This window comes from Callospermophilus lateralis, chromosome 17, assembly GCF_048772815.1.
Source record: "Callospermophilus lateralis isolate mCalLat2 chromosome 17, mCalLat2.hap1, whole genome shotgun sequence".
Lineage (NCBI taxonomy): Eukaryota > Metazoa > Chordata > Mammalia > Rodentia > Sciuridae > Callospermophilus > Callospermophilus lateralis.
Window position 1 is genome coordinate 75,294,728 of NC_135321.1, and position 16,166 is coordinate 75,310,893.

Below are 16,166 nucleotides of genomic sequence, written 5' to 3' on the forward strand. Positions count from 1 at the left end.
TGTGCCTGCGTGTGCCTGCGTGTGCCTGCGTGTGAGTGGATAGGAATGTAAGTGAGAACCCACAGGAGCCCATTTTAAAGCACAGGGCAGAAAACCCAGCCGCCAACCTAGCATCCCGTGCTCGGAGGGACAAAGGTGAGCTGGAAGGGCTCCTCCGCAGTGGGCCAGATGCCCAAAGTGTGGAGGGGTCTCTGAGGAAGGTGGGTGACCGCGAGACCTTTCACTTATCTCTTAGATTTCTTTAAGATATAAAGTTGAGTGGACAAGAATGATGACACCGCTCGGGACTCCTCATGCAAGTGGGAGTGAGATGGACGGTGAACATGGCAGGGAGGGGTGGGGAAGAAACGCAGGTGTCTTTCCAGGCTCTCACAGCAGGTGTGCCCGGTGTCTCTGAAAGACATTCTCCCTCCCTTGGATGTCACTTCCAGGAAGTTAAAGGTGCCTACCGTGAGCCCTGAGGCGGTCACTGTCTGGACCACCTACTGGGACCTTGGGCAGATTCCTCGGCTCCATCCTCGGTTTCTCCGTTAGCTGATGGGCTCCTCATACCCAGAGGAGCTCCTGTGAAACAGTAGGGCTATTGGGACAATTCCAAGTTGGCCTGCAAGAAAAACCTGCCCACGATGTCTAACACAGAAGTGCTCCATTAAGCCGGGCCTGGTGGTGTACGTGCCTGTATACAGGCTGGGGAGGCTGTAGCAGGAGGATCGTGAGTTCAAAGCCAGCCTCAGCAACTTAGTGGGGCCCTGAGCAACTCAGTGAGACCCTGTCTCTCAAGAAAACATACAAAGAGTTGGAGATGTGGCTCTGTGGTTCAGCCACCCTGGGTTCAATCCCTGGTACCAAAAAAAAAAAAAAAAAAAAAAGCTCAATGTTATTATTTTTACTATTGAATATTTCAGGGCTGTGAAGGACCGTCTCGACTTGGGAGAATCTTAGCCCTGGTCTGAATTCAGGTGAGCAACGTCAAACCTTAGCGGCTCCCGGAAGAAGGACATGACATGAACAGGTAGCGCTGTCACCTTCCAGTAAGGGCTCCAGGCCTGCACATCCTGTGGTGTGGCTTTCAGTTCTTGTGTGAGGCCACAAGCTGGGTGCTGTTGGTGGGCCAGTTGACAAAATGAGAGGTCTGGAAGGAGTGGCCTAACGCCACCTGATCTGGCCACAAACCACAAACGGCTCAGGAAGCAGCGCCCTGGCTGGTGGCTGTCCCCCTGGCCCCAAAGCGGTGGGAAGGGTGCGGGGTTAAGTCCAGGATGAGTCCGGACTCGAGTCAGGCCTGTGTAGTTCACCAAAGCGGAAGCTGTCCTGTGGTTTTTACAAAAATGGACCTAGAAAGTGGCATTTTAAGTTGGTCTTTAGTCTTTTCTGCAGTTCCAACAAAAATATGGTGTTTCATCCAGACATCCTAAATCCCACTGGAGTGGCTGGCTCTACCATCACGGGAAGGGCTCCCACTGCTAACTTGAACTTGCCCTTGGACCTGACCCTCAGCCTAGGGAAGCTGGTGGCTGCGCTGAAGGTCTCTGAGCAGGCTGGACTCTTCTCTGTCTTGGTGGATGGGTGGGCGTGGCCATTCTACCCTGATCTGTGGGCTTGGGGGGATAAATTGGTGCTTCCTGAAGTACTTCTGAAAATTTGAGTTATTGTTTGAAACTCTATCTGCGCATATTCAAGTGGAAAATTATGAGGAACTCTCCCAAATAACTGCACCCCTTGAGTTCAGGGGGAGATTTCCAAAATGAGTCATACAGTTCCAGGGTGGAGAGAGGCCCCTTTCCTTCAGCTAAAACTTTCCAGAATCTAAGAAACCACCGAGAAGGCGCTAGACGGAACTCTGTCTTCAATATCCACCAAGCCTGCAGAGCCTACCACCCCCTCCCCACGGTCGATTAGTTGATCATCAGGAGCCAGCCCCCTCCCCCCCCGGGGGTGGAGCCAGGGGCGGCCAGCTGGCCTCAGCCTCAGATTGACCCTAGCAGCTGCCACCAGAGCAGGCCGCCAGGGGTCACCGCATTACTTCTGCTTAGTTCGACCCAATTTTCAGCAATAAAAGTTCCATCAGAGCATGCGTCCCGGCGTGTGGCAGTGACATCTGTGTCCCTGCGGGCTCTGTTTTCCCCTCTGGCCTGTGCCTCAGACTCTCCCTGGCCCCTGGGTTCCGGCTGCACGCCTCCGGGCTGGCTGGGCCCATCTGCTGCCACTGATTTTGTGATCTTGACCCTCGCCCCTGTCCCTGCGTGCCTCATGCCAGTATGGGGCCCTCCTGGGGGGGATGGAGGGGCTCCAGGGAAGGACGCAGCTCTGGGGACCCAACACAGGGTGCTCCCGGGTTATCTGCCCTGGGCTTGGCTTTGTGCCCCTGGGCACGCCCTCCAGCCTTGCTACGTCTGGGAACCCCCTCTGACATTTCCTCAGCTCCTGTTATTTATGGAGAGCTCTTTCTCCTTCCCTGTCTGAGTGCTGAGGTCCCTTTCTCTGGCAGCCACACAGGAGGATCCTTGTTTCCTTGCTTCTGTGGCACCCGTGGGTCCCCTGCTGGCCCTGTCTGTGTTTGCAAGGTGGCACTTTCTGTTTACACGCTTCTTCAGCCTTCAAGCCCTGTGCCTGCACCTTCTCCCCAAACCCTCCTCCTGGATCCGCACTTGGAATCAGCATGTCCCCGGCTGCTTCCTGTACTCCCTCTTGGTGGAGCTCTGCTCTCTGCCTCTGGGGCAATGTCCTGTGCCCCCCCCCTCCTGGGCCCGCAGACAGGGTGGGTGTGAAAGGATGAAGGGGTGCCGCGGGAGAAGCCCTCTGCACAGCTTAGTTTAGGGACCTGGAGGGCTCAATGCTGTACTGCAGAATTGCACCTCGGGGAACTCACCCCATCCCCCTCCAATGAGAGATGGCCGAGAGAGGGACAATAACACATATTGCAACAGGCAATCTCGGGCGTGTGCAGAGAGCCCTGGAAACCAGGGGGAGGGTTTTTTCCTGAGAGGGTAAAGGAGTGTGATGGCCACGAGGGACCTCAGCTGGGCCGTGAGCAAGGAGAACCTCAGCAGAAGTGAAGGGGAGGAGGGCAGATGGCACCAGCTGTCGTCACATCCCTTTCTGCTGCAGGGCTCCAGTCAGGATGCCCGGAGAAGGTCTGCTCTGGTGGCTCCCTGGGCCCAGCCCTGGAGCTCCGAATTCAGCAGCTCTGGGTGGGGCCAAGAGTTTGCCCTTCTGGTCTGAAATGTCATTAGGGCTGGGAGACCGTTGGGGGCACTGGCCACATCATGTGTTCTGTGGGGTGCTATGGGGTTTTGCAGGCCAAAAAATTCGCCATCAGTGGCATGCTAGAACTCTCCGGAAGAGTCAAGCGGAATTATAATTTGAAATATTAAAAGCTTTGGTGAATCCTGCCCGAATGCATCAGGCAGTTCCCAAATCTATTTGGAAACGAAGCCCTTGTAGTTGTTGCCTTTATTCCTTCCATTTTTGAGTGGTTCCATCGGGTCTTCGTTCCAGAAGCTTCTCCAGAACTCTGTTTCCCCGTGACATGGTTATTGCAGTGGTCGGTCACCCTTTTATTTTCCCTCCAAATCAGATGCAGCTACATCTCAGACTTCATGTGTGTGGGTTCATATGAGCTGTGTCCCTGTCCCTTATCTATTGCTTTGTGCATCTTCCAGACCCTTCCATGGCTTTCTGGATTTCAGGGTGCTCCTATCAGGGGTGCACAAGAAGAGGGAGAGCAATGGCGCCTGGTGGTTAGTGGATGCCCCCAGTGGACATGAGCTCCCTGAGGCTGGCACGTGGGTTCCTACCAGGTCTTCAGCCACAGCACGTGGCCTTGCATCCTGTGGTTACTGTGACTGTCACAGGGCCTGAACTGGAATCAAGAGAGTTGGACCTTGAAGAAGGTCATCGAGGACTCTCCAAGGCACATGGATGTTCTGTTGAAAGAACCTGTAGATATGTGTAAGGTTCCGTCTGTGGTAAATACTGTCAGGGGTCAGAAATTAGGTCTTCCAGGAACCTGGTGCTCTCACCTCCTGAAGGTAGGGGTGGGCCTCTGAATTTGGGAGGTGACAGGAATGCAGGGTCCATTCCTTAGTGGACATTCAAGCTTTCTTAGGCTGGTTCTCAGGAGGCTCCTGGATTACCCACCTCCAAAGACCTCCTGGGCTTCCAGGTTATGGGGGTCCCAGAAGAGGCACACCCTGGAAGGCCACAGCTGTCCCTGCTGTCTAGTCAGTGGGACATAAAGTGGCCCAGCGGTCAGCTCCCTGATGTCAGGCACAGAGGGCTGGAGAGGTCCTGGGCTCCCGTGGACTGGTGCTTTTGTATTGCAGTAATAACACACTCACAGCCACAACCACACAGCACCAGCCACCGTAGGGATGAGGTGGGGGACCCGTATCATGCCCCAGAGGGCATGGGAGTCATTGGCCAAAGGGTGATTCAACTAAGGGAGATCACGGCCACTCTACCTGTCTGCCACCTTTGCTGGTGGAGTGATGGGTCCCAGGCCACCATGAGGTCACTGTTGGGAAACAGCCTGGTATGAGGCGCTGATAAAATTCCAGTTACATTCCAAGTTGTGACTATAACTATAGAATTTGAAAAGAAGCTTCCCTGGGGCTAGTCACAGTAGAAATGTATCATCCAGGCTCCCTCCTGGGCTATTAATTAATTTTTTTTTTTTGAGACAGGGTTCAGAGGTACTAGTAACAAATTTCCTACCTATCCAAAATACAAGGGGAGAGGGGAATATAAATACCTAACAGCTCTCATGAAGTTAAAGAGCTTGTTTGTTTCTGAGTTTTCTCTAGCAGAAGCTCAGCCTTTGTATAAGTTGTGGTTCAGCAATATTGCTTCAGCGACATCTGACCTTTCCTTGCAAAATACTCATTAATTACAAAGAGTAGAATGGTCACTTTATATTACAGAATGCTGGTGGACATCTCCTTTGTCCAATGGTCACCAGCATGCTGATCGATAGGAAGAAGATTAATCAAAGCATATATGCTCCTGGTACAATGCACCCAGAAGGACAAGGCATCGCCACCATGGTGGTCCCAACCATGGTGTAGCACCTGTATCTAATCAGGGAAACTCCAGAGAGACCCAATAGAGGGACAATATGTAGTAGTCAGCTTGCTGTGGAACAATAGCTGAGAAAATCAACTTAAAAGAGGAAGGATTTATTCTGGCTCCTAGTTTCAGTCCTTGGTCGCTTGGGCCCATGCAGGGGCAGGGAGTGCATGGTGGAACAAAAGTGCACACCTCACGGTGGCCAGGGAGCAAAGAGAGAGAGAGAGAGAGAGAGAGAGAGAGAGAGAGAGAGAGAGCTGGGTCCAGGTCCAATTTCCCCTCCAAGGGCATGCCCCAATCACCTAATTTTTTCCCACTAGGCCTCTCCTTCTCAAGATTCTATTACCTCCCAGAAGTGTCACAAGATGGCGCCCAAGATTTTAACGTATGGTCCTAGAGGGACATTTAAGATCCTAACCCTACCAGAAAGTCTACCATAGAACGGGTCTGAACATTTACAAAGATGTCAATGTCCAAAAATGTCAACGTCACAAATAAACACTCAGGAATTATTTCTGATTCAGGAAGAGTAAAGAGATGTTGCTACTCCGTGCATCCCACGGCCCTGGACTCTCTTGTGCTGCAGAGGAATCCTTGGGACACTTGACAACATCTCAAAATGTTGAAATTAAATAAAAGCACATCAATGGAAATTTCCTGAACTTGTTTATTTTATTCTAGTTTTGTAGATTTAGGAAAATGTCTTTGTTTTTAGGAAATACGCATTGAAGCATCCAGTGGTTAAAAAAAGCATCATGTCTGTATTTCTCAAATGATTCAGAAAACATATACATGAGACAGAGAGAAAAATAAAATGAACACAATAGAATGGGGGAATCTGGGCAAAGGGTCTCGGGAATACTTCACCATGCTGTTCTTGTGATCTTTTCATGATGGAATTTTGTCAAAATTAAAAAAAAAAAAAAAAAAAAAAAGACTTCCAAAATACACTTCCAAGTGGCTCACTCTCCAGTACGTTTATAGGCCAGCCACGTGGAAGTTTGGCTCCATGCAGCCATGCAGAGATCCAGGTTCTTTCTAAAGTGGCTGGGTGGCGGGGTCAGTGGCCCCAAAGCAGGAATGTGGAGGGAAGTAATTGGTCAGCATTTGATGTCTGTTTGAGCAGGTCCTGTGGAAATGCGAATTCCACTGGCTGGAACTGAGTTCTGAGACCATCCCTACCCACAAAGGAGACTGGGGACATTATGACCCAGGGGAGAATCTGTGCAGTGTCAGAATGCTATCATGGGCTGGGAGTGGGGCTCGGGTAGAACACATGCGTAGCATGAGCAAGGCCCTGAGTTTAACCCCAGCACAAGACACACACACACACACACACACACACACACACACAAAAAAAACCTCAAAAGCAAACCAAAGCCAAACAAAACCTGTTAAATTCCAAAACAGTAGCTTCCCACGCCCAAGTTTTTCATTTCTTTCCTCAGCCACCCACCCCCCAAGCCCCTGGGGACCCCCTTCTCCACATCCTCCATTCCTGTCTCTCTCCACATCTCCTCTTATGGTGGTCCTGTCTGGGGAGGGGGCAAGGTAAGTTCCGCACCCCGACCTTGTACCTCCTGCACCTCGGCCTGACCAAACGTCACACACTGCTTTCCTTGAACCCCCCCCTCACCTGGGAGGGCTCAGCGGGGTTTCATGGGGCTGCTCGGCTGTGACCGCATGTCCTGCCACTGGTGTGGCAGGAGGACTGTGAGGCAAGGATCTGGGGGGCGACAGCTGGACTCCCAGCTCCGTCATTAGCTGGGTGACCACGAGCCCGTAGTTCACCTCCCAGAACCTCAGTCTCCTCACCTGTAAGGTGGGCCTGGGTTTTACGGGCGACCTGTAAATGTTCCCTCCAGTGATCCCCCACAACACCCTGTCCCCAAACCCTGCACAAGTTTTCTTCAGGGGCTGCTTATCAAAGACAGAGAGGGCTGGATCCCATTGTCACCAGGGTCTGCTGCTGCCCAGTACTGTGTTAGCGTGTGACGAGAGCCCGCTCAGAGGCTTTGAAGGTTCCCTCCATGCAGACCTGAAAGCATGCTCTTAGAGCTGGCAGGGATATTCTCTTTGACCACAGGATGTCGCCCTGGGACAGGCTCTACTAGATTCAACCCTCCGAAGGAGAACCAAAAATGCTTCTGAAATATCCCTGCGGAGGGTGATCCTGTCCTCAGTGGACCAAATGGTTTGTTTTTAAAAGCTCTAGAAAAAGTTTTACAGAGAAGTTTATCTCTTGATTCTGGAGCCAGCCGGACAAGGGGGGTTCAGAACACCCAGCTTTGTCACTTCTTGGATATGTGACCTTGGGTAAGTTGCTTAACTTCTCTGTGCCCATTTCCTCATCTGTAAGATGTTGGTACTAGCCCTTACCTAACAGGATGGTTATGAGGTTTAAATTATGCTTGAAAGCTACTTAGCAGGTGGTCTATGCCTATAATCCCGGTTACTTGTGAGGTTGAGTCAGGAGGATTATAAATTCAAGGCCAGCCTCAGCAACTTAGGGAGGCCCGCATCAATTTAGTAAGACCCTGTTTCAAAACAGTCTGGTAAAGAGTGTCATTAATAATAACGATAATTATATCATCAAAACTTGTCCCCTTCGTCTCAAATCCAAACAAAGCCAAATTAAGCCACACCTACAAGTCTCTAAAATGGGTCGAATACATTCAAACATATACAAGTTTTAGAATTTCCTGAACTATTTTGTAGACGATGGAAACCATGTCCACAATGTATTGTGATTCATTTCTGGAAAGTTGACATTTTCATCAAGAAAGGCATGAAAGATAGTTCGAATCCATTGCTTCTTGCTACAATGTCTAGGGCATATTTTCCACAGGTCTTAGAAAGGGGCATTCCAGGGACCCGACCCTTGACTGCTGGCCCTGCTCTAGTGTGTCCAGCACATCGCATGAGAATCTTTCCTAGCCCAGCAGGAGTTGACTCCCAGCGCAGTTCCAACGATTTTTCATTCAGCCGCAGGAGCAGACCAGTGTCAAAGGATGAGACAGTACAGGAATCAAAGGGCACGCTCCACCAGCTCCCTCCCCAGAAACACAGCCCCAGACACGTCTGGCTTCTTGATCTGTTGCCATATGGTCCCAAATCATGAGGCACAATGTTCTAACTAGGAATCTTGTTGACGATGTCTGGGGCTGAGGTTATTACCCATGAGAAGTTTTAATTTGTATTACAGAAAATTGAATTGCAGACTGTCTAATTACAGACAGGCAGAAGTGAAGAAAATAAGTAATGGTCTTCATCTCACCACTGAGAGATCCAACCACTGTTTCTGTTTGGATACTTTATACAATGATATTCATATGCACTTAAAGATTTTGCAAAATTAGAATTGCACAATTTTGTAGCTTGCTTCCTATATGTTGTACCATCATGTGTATCATGCCATGGAAAACCCATTACAACATTTTTTTTTTTTCCTGGTGGCATAACCTTTCTGTTATGGCTGCACCATGATTTAAAACTCATTCCTGTGATGGGCTTTAATTTTTCACTGAAATGAAATGCAGGAAATATTTCCTTGTCATGAATAGTTTCTAGTGCCATTCTTTTTTGGGGGGGATGGATTCCAGGGATTGAGCTCAGGAGCACTCAACCACTGAGCCACATCCCCAGCCTTTTTTGTATTTTACTTAGATAGAGCCTCACTGAGTTGCTTAGTGCCTCGCTGTTGCTGAGGCTGGCTTTGGGCTAGAGATCCTCCTGTTTCAGTCTCCTGAGGCACTGGGATTACAGGCATGTGCCACTACGCCTGGCTGCTAGTGCCACTCTCCAGGAGAGTTTAATAAAATAGAATTCAATGGGTTGACAAACAGGGATTCCTTTCACCAAATCATGCATGACCCTGAGAGTGAGGCTCAGTGGTAGAGATCTTGCCCACCAGGTGCTAGGCCCTGGTTTCATTCCCAGCACAAAACACAAAATCAAAACCGAAAACAACAAAAACATCCAGTTTTTGCTCAAGGTCAAAGTGAGTGAGCGGCTTAAGCTAGCTTTGAGAATTTCTTTGCTAAGTTCAACTTCTTGCCTTTGGAGTGGTACAGACACACTTCTTAAAATTTGTCTTTCAAAACAAAAGGCTTTCCGTTCACAACTTGTGGTCAGGTTGCTCTATTACATGCTATATGTTCACATTTTCAGAGTAGCAGCCATTCTATCTCAGTATACTTTATGCTGTTCGAAAAGAAAGTTTATCCCAAACTCAAATGCCAATAGGGGTCAGGCAGAGCCCCCTGTGCCCTGATGTGACATTTGGGATGTGCTTACCATGATACAAAAAAAAAAAAAAAAAATGCATACCATCCACTTTCCCCTATACAAACTGGCAAGTCAGATCAAATCTGTGAGTTCTTTAGGACACTGCCCTCCAAACCAAACCTCTGTGAGCTGCATGGGGTGACCAGGACTAGCTTTTAGAACACCCCTATGAAGTGCATGCAGTGCAAAAGGTGGCATCTGCATTTCATAGGTGGGGACACAGAGGCTTGGAAGACTTGGGCTCTCTGTCAAGCCAGGAAGACAGCAGGTGTGTGGCATCTCAGGGTTTTTAGCTACAGGGAGAGCTTTTTGCAGCTCTCTCTTTTGCAGGTCCCTGCATAAGGCTGTGACAGGTGCTGAGAGTCATTTCTTACTGTCCATGCAGATGCAGGAGGGGACCAAATGGACAAGGAATTTGCAGCACCCCCCCCCTTATTTCTGAGCTAATGTTAACCTCATGCTATGTAAATGCACACCTAAGAATAACTGTTCTTCCAGAAAGCTCTTGCCACGGATGTCCGGCTTTGCTCTGCAAGGGTTTCCCTTTCTCAGTTTCCTGTTTCCGGTCTCAGCTGTCATTTGAAACGTCCCCCACCTACAGATCCACATGTCCTCCTGGGGGTTGGGGAGGGAGGGAGGGACGACACAGCATGGAGGGTGCGGTGCGGGGGAGGGCAGATGCCACTGTGCCCTTTCGATCTCAGGATGCATTTGAGAGGCTGCTGCTGGGTTTTGAGTGGCAGTTGTGTGTCCTGCATAGAGATTGGGTTTCTTTTTTCAGGCGTTGTAGTCTTATTGCCAACTCATCGCTGCCTACCTTCATCATTTATGAGTATTCTGAAAAAACAAAATAAAACAAATCCCAACACTCTTCTGGAAACACCAGAACCCAGGGGAAGGGTGGGGATGGGGTCTAAGCAGGGAAAGAGGAACTCGGAGTCATCTTGAAAGGAGCCGATCCAGACAGCCCCAAGAGCCCTGTGCTACCCTTGGAGACAAGGTCCTGCAGAATCTGGGACCCAGACGATGCCAAACCTCATGGACTCCTTCTTGAAGAATCTGGCCCCTTTATTTTGTGTCTCAAACATCAGTTTCTTTTCAAAGATCGAAAACACAAATGCTTAGAGAAGACAGGCAGGCAATGGCAGTAGAGCAGGTGGGTATCCTCAATTAGGCTCTGGTGGAGATTTTTTGGTGAACTGGTGCCTAGTCGAGGAGTCCCAAGTCACCCACCAGCCCCTGCTGGTGGTTACTTTTGGGACAGGGCGAATTAGGCACATGGTGGGCAAAGCATCTCATTTGCCAAGAGCAGATAAACATTCATAATTTTTTTTTTCTGTGAACACTGCTGATTTTGAAAAGGTGGCAATGAATTCGACTTTCCTTATGACACTCCACAGACCAGAGAAACCCTGCCTGCAATTGGCTTGGGGCTCCTGCATCCTAAAGCCTCTGGTTGGACCGCACAGGTCCTGGTGCATTGCTTGGGTGTCCCGAGGGCATTCACCTGCTATTTAATGACAGCATTTGTGCACGCTCCAAAGGTCAATCATTTGAGAAATTGCAAAAGGGGACATCTCATAAAGCCCATTGCTTAGAACCTACTTCCTCACCCAAATGGAGCGTGTCTCCCCATCCCCCCCCCCCCACCTAGTCAAGCCATGGAAGTTGGAGAAGCAAACTTCAGAGAACGTGTTAACCAAACAGGCAACGGGAGACCTCTACGACAGGTCCTTCCTTTCTTCTTCTTCTTCTCTTTCTTTTTGAGACAGGTTCTTGCAGTATTGGTCAGGCTGTCCTCGAACCCGTGGGTTCAAGGATCCTCCTTCCTCAGTCCCCCAAGTAGCTGGGATGACAAACGTGCACCCTGCTGGATTTTTAAAACAGAGCATCCTTTTTAGAAAGTCGCTGGCTCTGAATTATTATGGTTCAAGGGGCATCGTCACAGGAAGTTTGGGGTGACATAAGCCTACCTGTGACTGGAGGCCCAAAGCAAATGCAATTTGGGAGAGTTGTGGCCGCACAGCTAGGCAGTAGGACATTTGCCCAGTGTCTTTGGTAGGATGTCCCAGGTCTTGCAGCCTGCATTCCCACTGGCTTCCTCTAGTGTCATCAGCAAATGGGACACCCAGGCCCCGCCAGACCAGCAGCCCCAGCATTGGTTTGAACTGCAGGTGGTGGTGGATCTAGCGGAAGACCACCTTGCCTCCAAGTAAAACCTTTCTTTCCTAATTGAGATGGGCTCTTTAGGACCATTTGGGATGAACCAAGGGAACATGTGAGGCCGTATCCTATGTCCTGTAACCAAATACCTTGGAAATGTGAGCAGGGTAGAGTAGCCTCAGGGGTTGTCAATCATCCCTCTTGGTTGAGACTGGAAATGTTCCTCCCACCCAAACCTGGCCTGTGGTGAGCCCTGACCTTCCTGGGGGTAGCGCGTGGGATATGGGTGGCTTTTAAGCTTGGCCCCTTTCCTCTGGCCTGGCGTGGGGACAGATTTCTAGTGTTATAAATTGAAGGGCGGGAAGGGGATGCTAAGATATATGCCTTATTTTCTTGGGGGGGGGGGCAGCGCTACATCCACAGCCTTTTAAAAATATTTTATTTAGAGACAGGGTCTCTCTGAGTTGCTGAGTGCCTCGCTAAATTTCCGAGGTTGGTTTTGAACTGGCTATCCTCCTGCCTCAGCCTCCAAAGCCACTGGGATTAATTACAGGTGTGTGCCACAATTCCCAGCTATAAGTCTTATTTTTAACATTTTCTGGGGTTCTTGAACTAATATATTTTAAGAAATGCTTAATAACTTTAAGAAAGAGAGACACCTCAGTTTCAATCACTTAACAACTTATTTTATTCAGACAAGGTATGCAATCATTTCACATCCCACCAAGAAGGAAAGGAAAGCACAATGTTCCCCGCCCTTGTGATTATGAGATACCTCTGGGTTTCCGAGATGTTGGGGAGCAAATGTGCATTTCTTGGAATCCAGGAAACGCTAGCGTTGCAGTTCTCCTCCGCCCGCAAGCCGCCAGGGGGCGCAAGACGCCGGTTCCTCACTTGGCCCTTGGCGTTGGCGAACGCCTCAGCCTCCCGAGTGCAGAAGGAAAACTTTAGAAACTAGAGTTGAGAAGTACCTGTAGATGCCCATCCACCAGGAGGAAGCCCGAATGCAAAGAAAAACAGCCTTTCGGTTGTTTTCTTTCTCATTTTCGCCCCAACCTTGCAGGTTTCCTGAGACTCAACGAGGCGGCCAATTGCTCTGGCCATTTTCCCAGGCCTCACCAAGAAAAGGGGGCCCAAAAGACGACCCCCACCCCAGCACGGTTCCCAGGCAGCCTGGAAAGGCACCGAGCCCCAGTGCTGTGTTCTGCAAGCACAGTTTCCGTAGGCCCAACGTCAAGATCTCTTCCAGTTTTATTATTTTATTACTGGGAAAAACTCTTTTTTTTTTTTTTTTTTTTTTTTTTTTTCACGGTGCAAATTCAAGTCATCAAAATATTTCACCATCGCCCGAGACGCGAGCTCTGACTCCTCCGCACAAGGTGGGAGCCTCCCTTCCCTCCTCCCATTTTTCAGGGTAAATCGACGCAGCCTCCCCCGCCGCCCCTCCCCCGCGGGAGTGCTTTGCCGGAGTTACTCAGATTCCCGGTAATCCGCATCCTGGACAGGGTGCTGCGCCACTCGGTGCCCAGGCTGCCCCTGGCCAGAAGAGGCGTTGGCCAGGGTGAGTGGGAGCGAGTGGCCGGAGGGAGGTCAGCATCTCTCCCATCCGCCTGTAGGGGGCGCCCTGGGAAAGGGGTTCTGTGCTCCGCCAGCGCCGAAGCCGGAGGCACGGGGTTCAGGCCCCGCCGCCCGGTGTCCTTCACCGCCCGCTGGGCCGCTCCGTACGCGTGCGGCGAACGCGGGGAGTCCGGGTGGCAAGAGCAGAGCCGGTGCCGGGGCGGGGGAGCGGCACGCGGCCCCGACCCCCACGCGCCAGGCTCCTCCGCCACCCCCACGCGCGGCGGGGCCCGGCCCACCCCACCCGGCGGCAGGTGGACAGTGTGGCTACGAAGAGAAAGCCCCGATTGTCCTACCACAAACTGCCACACGCCAGACCTCCGCTATTGTGCGCCCCCCATAGAAATGCAAACGAGCCGCGTGCGCCGGCCGCAATCTGCTGGCCCGCCCCCGCCCGCGCCCTGCAGCGCTCGGCCCAGGGCCGTGTGGTGGGCGCCAAGCTTCCAGGGCTGACCCTGAAGGGCAGGGAGGATGCGGGGCAGGCCGGGCCAGCGCGCTCCGGAGACTGGTGTCAGCTGCAGGAGCTGAGCCTATGGCCTTTTGCAAGTCCCCAAACCACTGTAGCCTGCTTTTGCTTTAATTTCTGGTTTCAGCGCCACAGCCTCATAAAGTTTAGATTAAATGGAAAGAGGAAAATAGAAAGGTAGCAATAAAAAGACGTGCAAACCGAAATTCTTTTTCTTCCTCTGTGCATTTCACAAATTGTAGCATCGTACTAGCAAAAAGGTTTTCCTCTTAAAAAAAAAAAAAAAAGACTTTTCCCTTTTAAGGACTTTAAAAAAAAAAAAAGGCGAGATGAAATCTGCAGGCTCCAGTCTGCCTGGTAACACCCCAACAAAAGCGGCAGATTTGAGGCATTGTCATCCCCCGCACCCCTCCCCACGTGGCCTTCTGGCACGAGCCGACTGCCTGCCGCCTCATTTGCATCAGAAAGCGGGCGCCGGCCAATGGGCGTGCAGCCTAGCGCCAGCTGGCGGCGCCTCGCCTGCCGGCCTATAAAAGAGCTCGTCTCAGCGCGGGGCTCACTCGCTGGTGGTGGGCGCGCCGAGTCGGGATCCGTGTGTGCGTTAGCGTGTCCTGGGCGCTCGCGGCTTTTGGAAACTTGCTGCTTAGACCGCAACATGACATTGGAAGAAATCCGCGGGCAGGATACAGTTCCGGAAAGCACAGCCAGGTGGGTCTGGGAGTGCGAAACTAAGCTGTACGGGGGCGACGTTCGGGGTCTCTGAGATGGAAGCCCTAGGGTAGGTGTCTCGCACCCGATACCGGCGGGGTGCGGGCGCCTTGCGGGTGCTGAGAAGCCGAGGAAGGTTCAGGGCCAGAGAATCAGGGTTGCTGGCGCCAGGTTGGAGCTGAGGAGTCCGGGGGTGAGTCCCTGAGGCTAGAGAGTCTGGGTGCAGGCGTCCGGTCGGGCTGGGAAACCGGGAGTGCGGGCGCCAGACTGTGGCTGGAGAACCGGTTGGAGTTGGAAATACGGGGCTGGAGGCTGCGCCGCATCCCGGATGGGCCTCAACTCACCGCCCTGGCTTTTTAACAGCATGCAGGGCGCTGGGAAAGCGTTGCACGAGCTGCTGGTGTCGGCGCAGCGCCAAGGCTGCCTCACCGCCGGCGTCTACGAGTCGGCGAAAGTCCTGAACGTGTGAGTATTCACGCGGCCCGGGCGGGGCGATTGGGTGTTTAGCGGCGGGGACATCTGGGAGCGGCATCCCGGAGACCCTGGCTCCCCCACCCTGACCTTATTCTCCCCATCTGCCTGCTCAGTGACCCTGACAACGTCACTTTCTGCGTGCTGGCCGCCGACGAAGAGGACGAAGGTGACATTGCGCTGCAGATCCACTTTACGCTGATCCAGGCGTTCTGCTGCGAGAACGACATAGATATCGTGCGCGTGGGCGACGTGCAGCGGCTGGCGGCGATCGTGGGTACTGGCGACGAGGCAGGCACGCCAGGCGACCTGCACTGCATCCTCATTTCGGTAAGTGCAGCCTCTGCGCCCTTCCCAGGGTCTCTCCCGCCCTGTTCTGTTCCGCGGCCAGCCTAGCTGACCCCTGCCCTCTCCCGGCAGAACCCCAATGAGGACGCGTGGAAGGACCCTGCGTTGGAGAAGCTCAGCCTGTTTTGCGAGGAAAGCCGCAGCGTCAACGACTGGGTGCCCAATATCACCCTTCCCGAGTGACAGCCCATCGGGGATCTTGGTCTGATCGACGTGGTGACGCCCCGGGGCGCCTAGAGCGCTGCTGGCTCTGTGGAGTGGCCGGCCCTTGGAGGGCGCCCTAGAGCGGCGTGGAGAACTGCAGGCGAGGGTGCCTGGAAAGCGAGGAGCGCGGTCTCCGGAAGAGGTGGCTGGCGGCGGCAGGGGCAGGCTGGCCCGAGCCGAGGACTCTGCAAGTGTCTGTAGCGGCTGCTCGCCCGCCCAGGAAGGCCGGCCGAGGCGGGGACGCTGGCTCCAGGGCCGGGAAGGACGGACTGGCCCGGCGTGCGTGACTCAGCAGCCTGTGCTCGGCACCAAAGAGGGCCAGGCGAGAAGAGGGGGCCTGGACTTGGTACAGCCGTGGGAGCGTGATGGACTTAGCAGGCTGCACTGCTTTTTTCAAAATGGACTCGGGCAATGATGCATTTTCTTAAAAAGGACGCTGCCGTTGAAGCTTTGAATTTTAGCAATAAACTTCTTGAAACAAACTTATGCTTTTTATTGCGGGTAGGGAATCCTTGGGGGCGGGGTGGGGGTAGTGGGGTGAGCTGCGTTTCCGGATGGTTGCAGGAACTCGGTGGAGCGGATGGCACCTGTTCCCACCTTCCTGTCGGGCAAGAATTACAGGCTCGTCGGGCTGGCAGTGGGGGGAGGGGACGCCCGTGCGCGGTAGGGTAGGACTTGAGCCAGGCTCCTGTTTCTCTCCTTTTAGGAAGATTTAAAACTTGCAAGACAGGAGCATACTTGAGATAAGGCAGCCCGGGTGGGTGCAGCGGCTCAAGGCTTGCAATCCTGTCGGTAACAGTGACCTCTGCCTCCCTTACGCCCCCTCCCCCCTCCA

General features: G+C 52.3%; 1 protein-coding gene across 1 annotated transcript; it reads left to right on the plus strand.

Moving 5' to 3' along the window:
• Positions 1–13,225: 13,225 nt before the first annotated feature.
• Positions 13,226–15,813, plus strand: Gadd45g (growth arrest and DNA damage inducible gamma). The gene is made up of 4 exons (XM_077105603.1): positions 13,226–14,308; positions 14,672–14,773; positions 14,896–15,109; positions 15,200–15,813. Exons 1-4 carry the CDS (start codon positions 14,082–14,084, stop codon positions 15,308–15,310), a joined length of 654 nt encoding a protein of 217 aa, XP_076961718.1. The 5' UTR covers positions 13,226–14,081; the 3' UTR covers positions 15,311–15,813.
• The last annotated feature ends 353 nt before the right edge of the window (positions 15,814–16,166 follow it).

Bases quoted from the DNA above. Each gene is read 5' to 3' on its own strand.
- Gadd45g (XM_077105603.1), top strand. From the start codon at position 14,082: ATGGGCGTGCAGCCTAGCGCCAGCTGGCGGCGCCTCGCCTGCCGGCCT. The intron at 14,774-14,895 runs GTGAGTATTCAC...CTGCCTGCTCAG, and splicing joins TCGGCGAAAGTCCTGAACGT to TGACCCTGACAACGTCACTT. The intron at 15,110-15,199 runs GTAAGTGCAGCC...CTCTCCCGGCAG, and splicing joins TGCACTGCATCCTCATTTCG to AACCCCAATGAGGACGCGTG.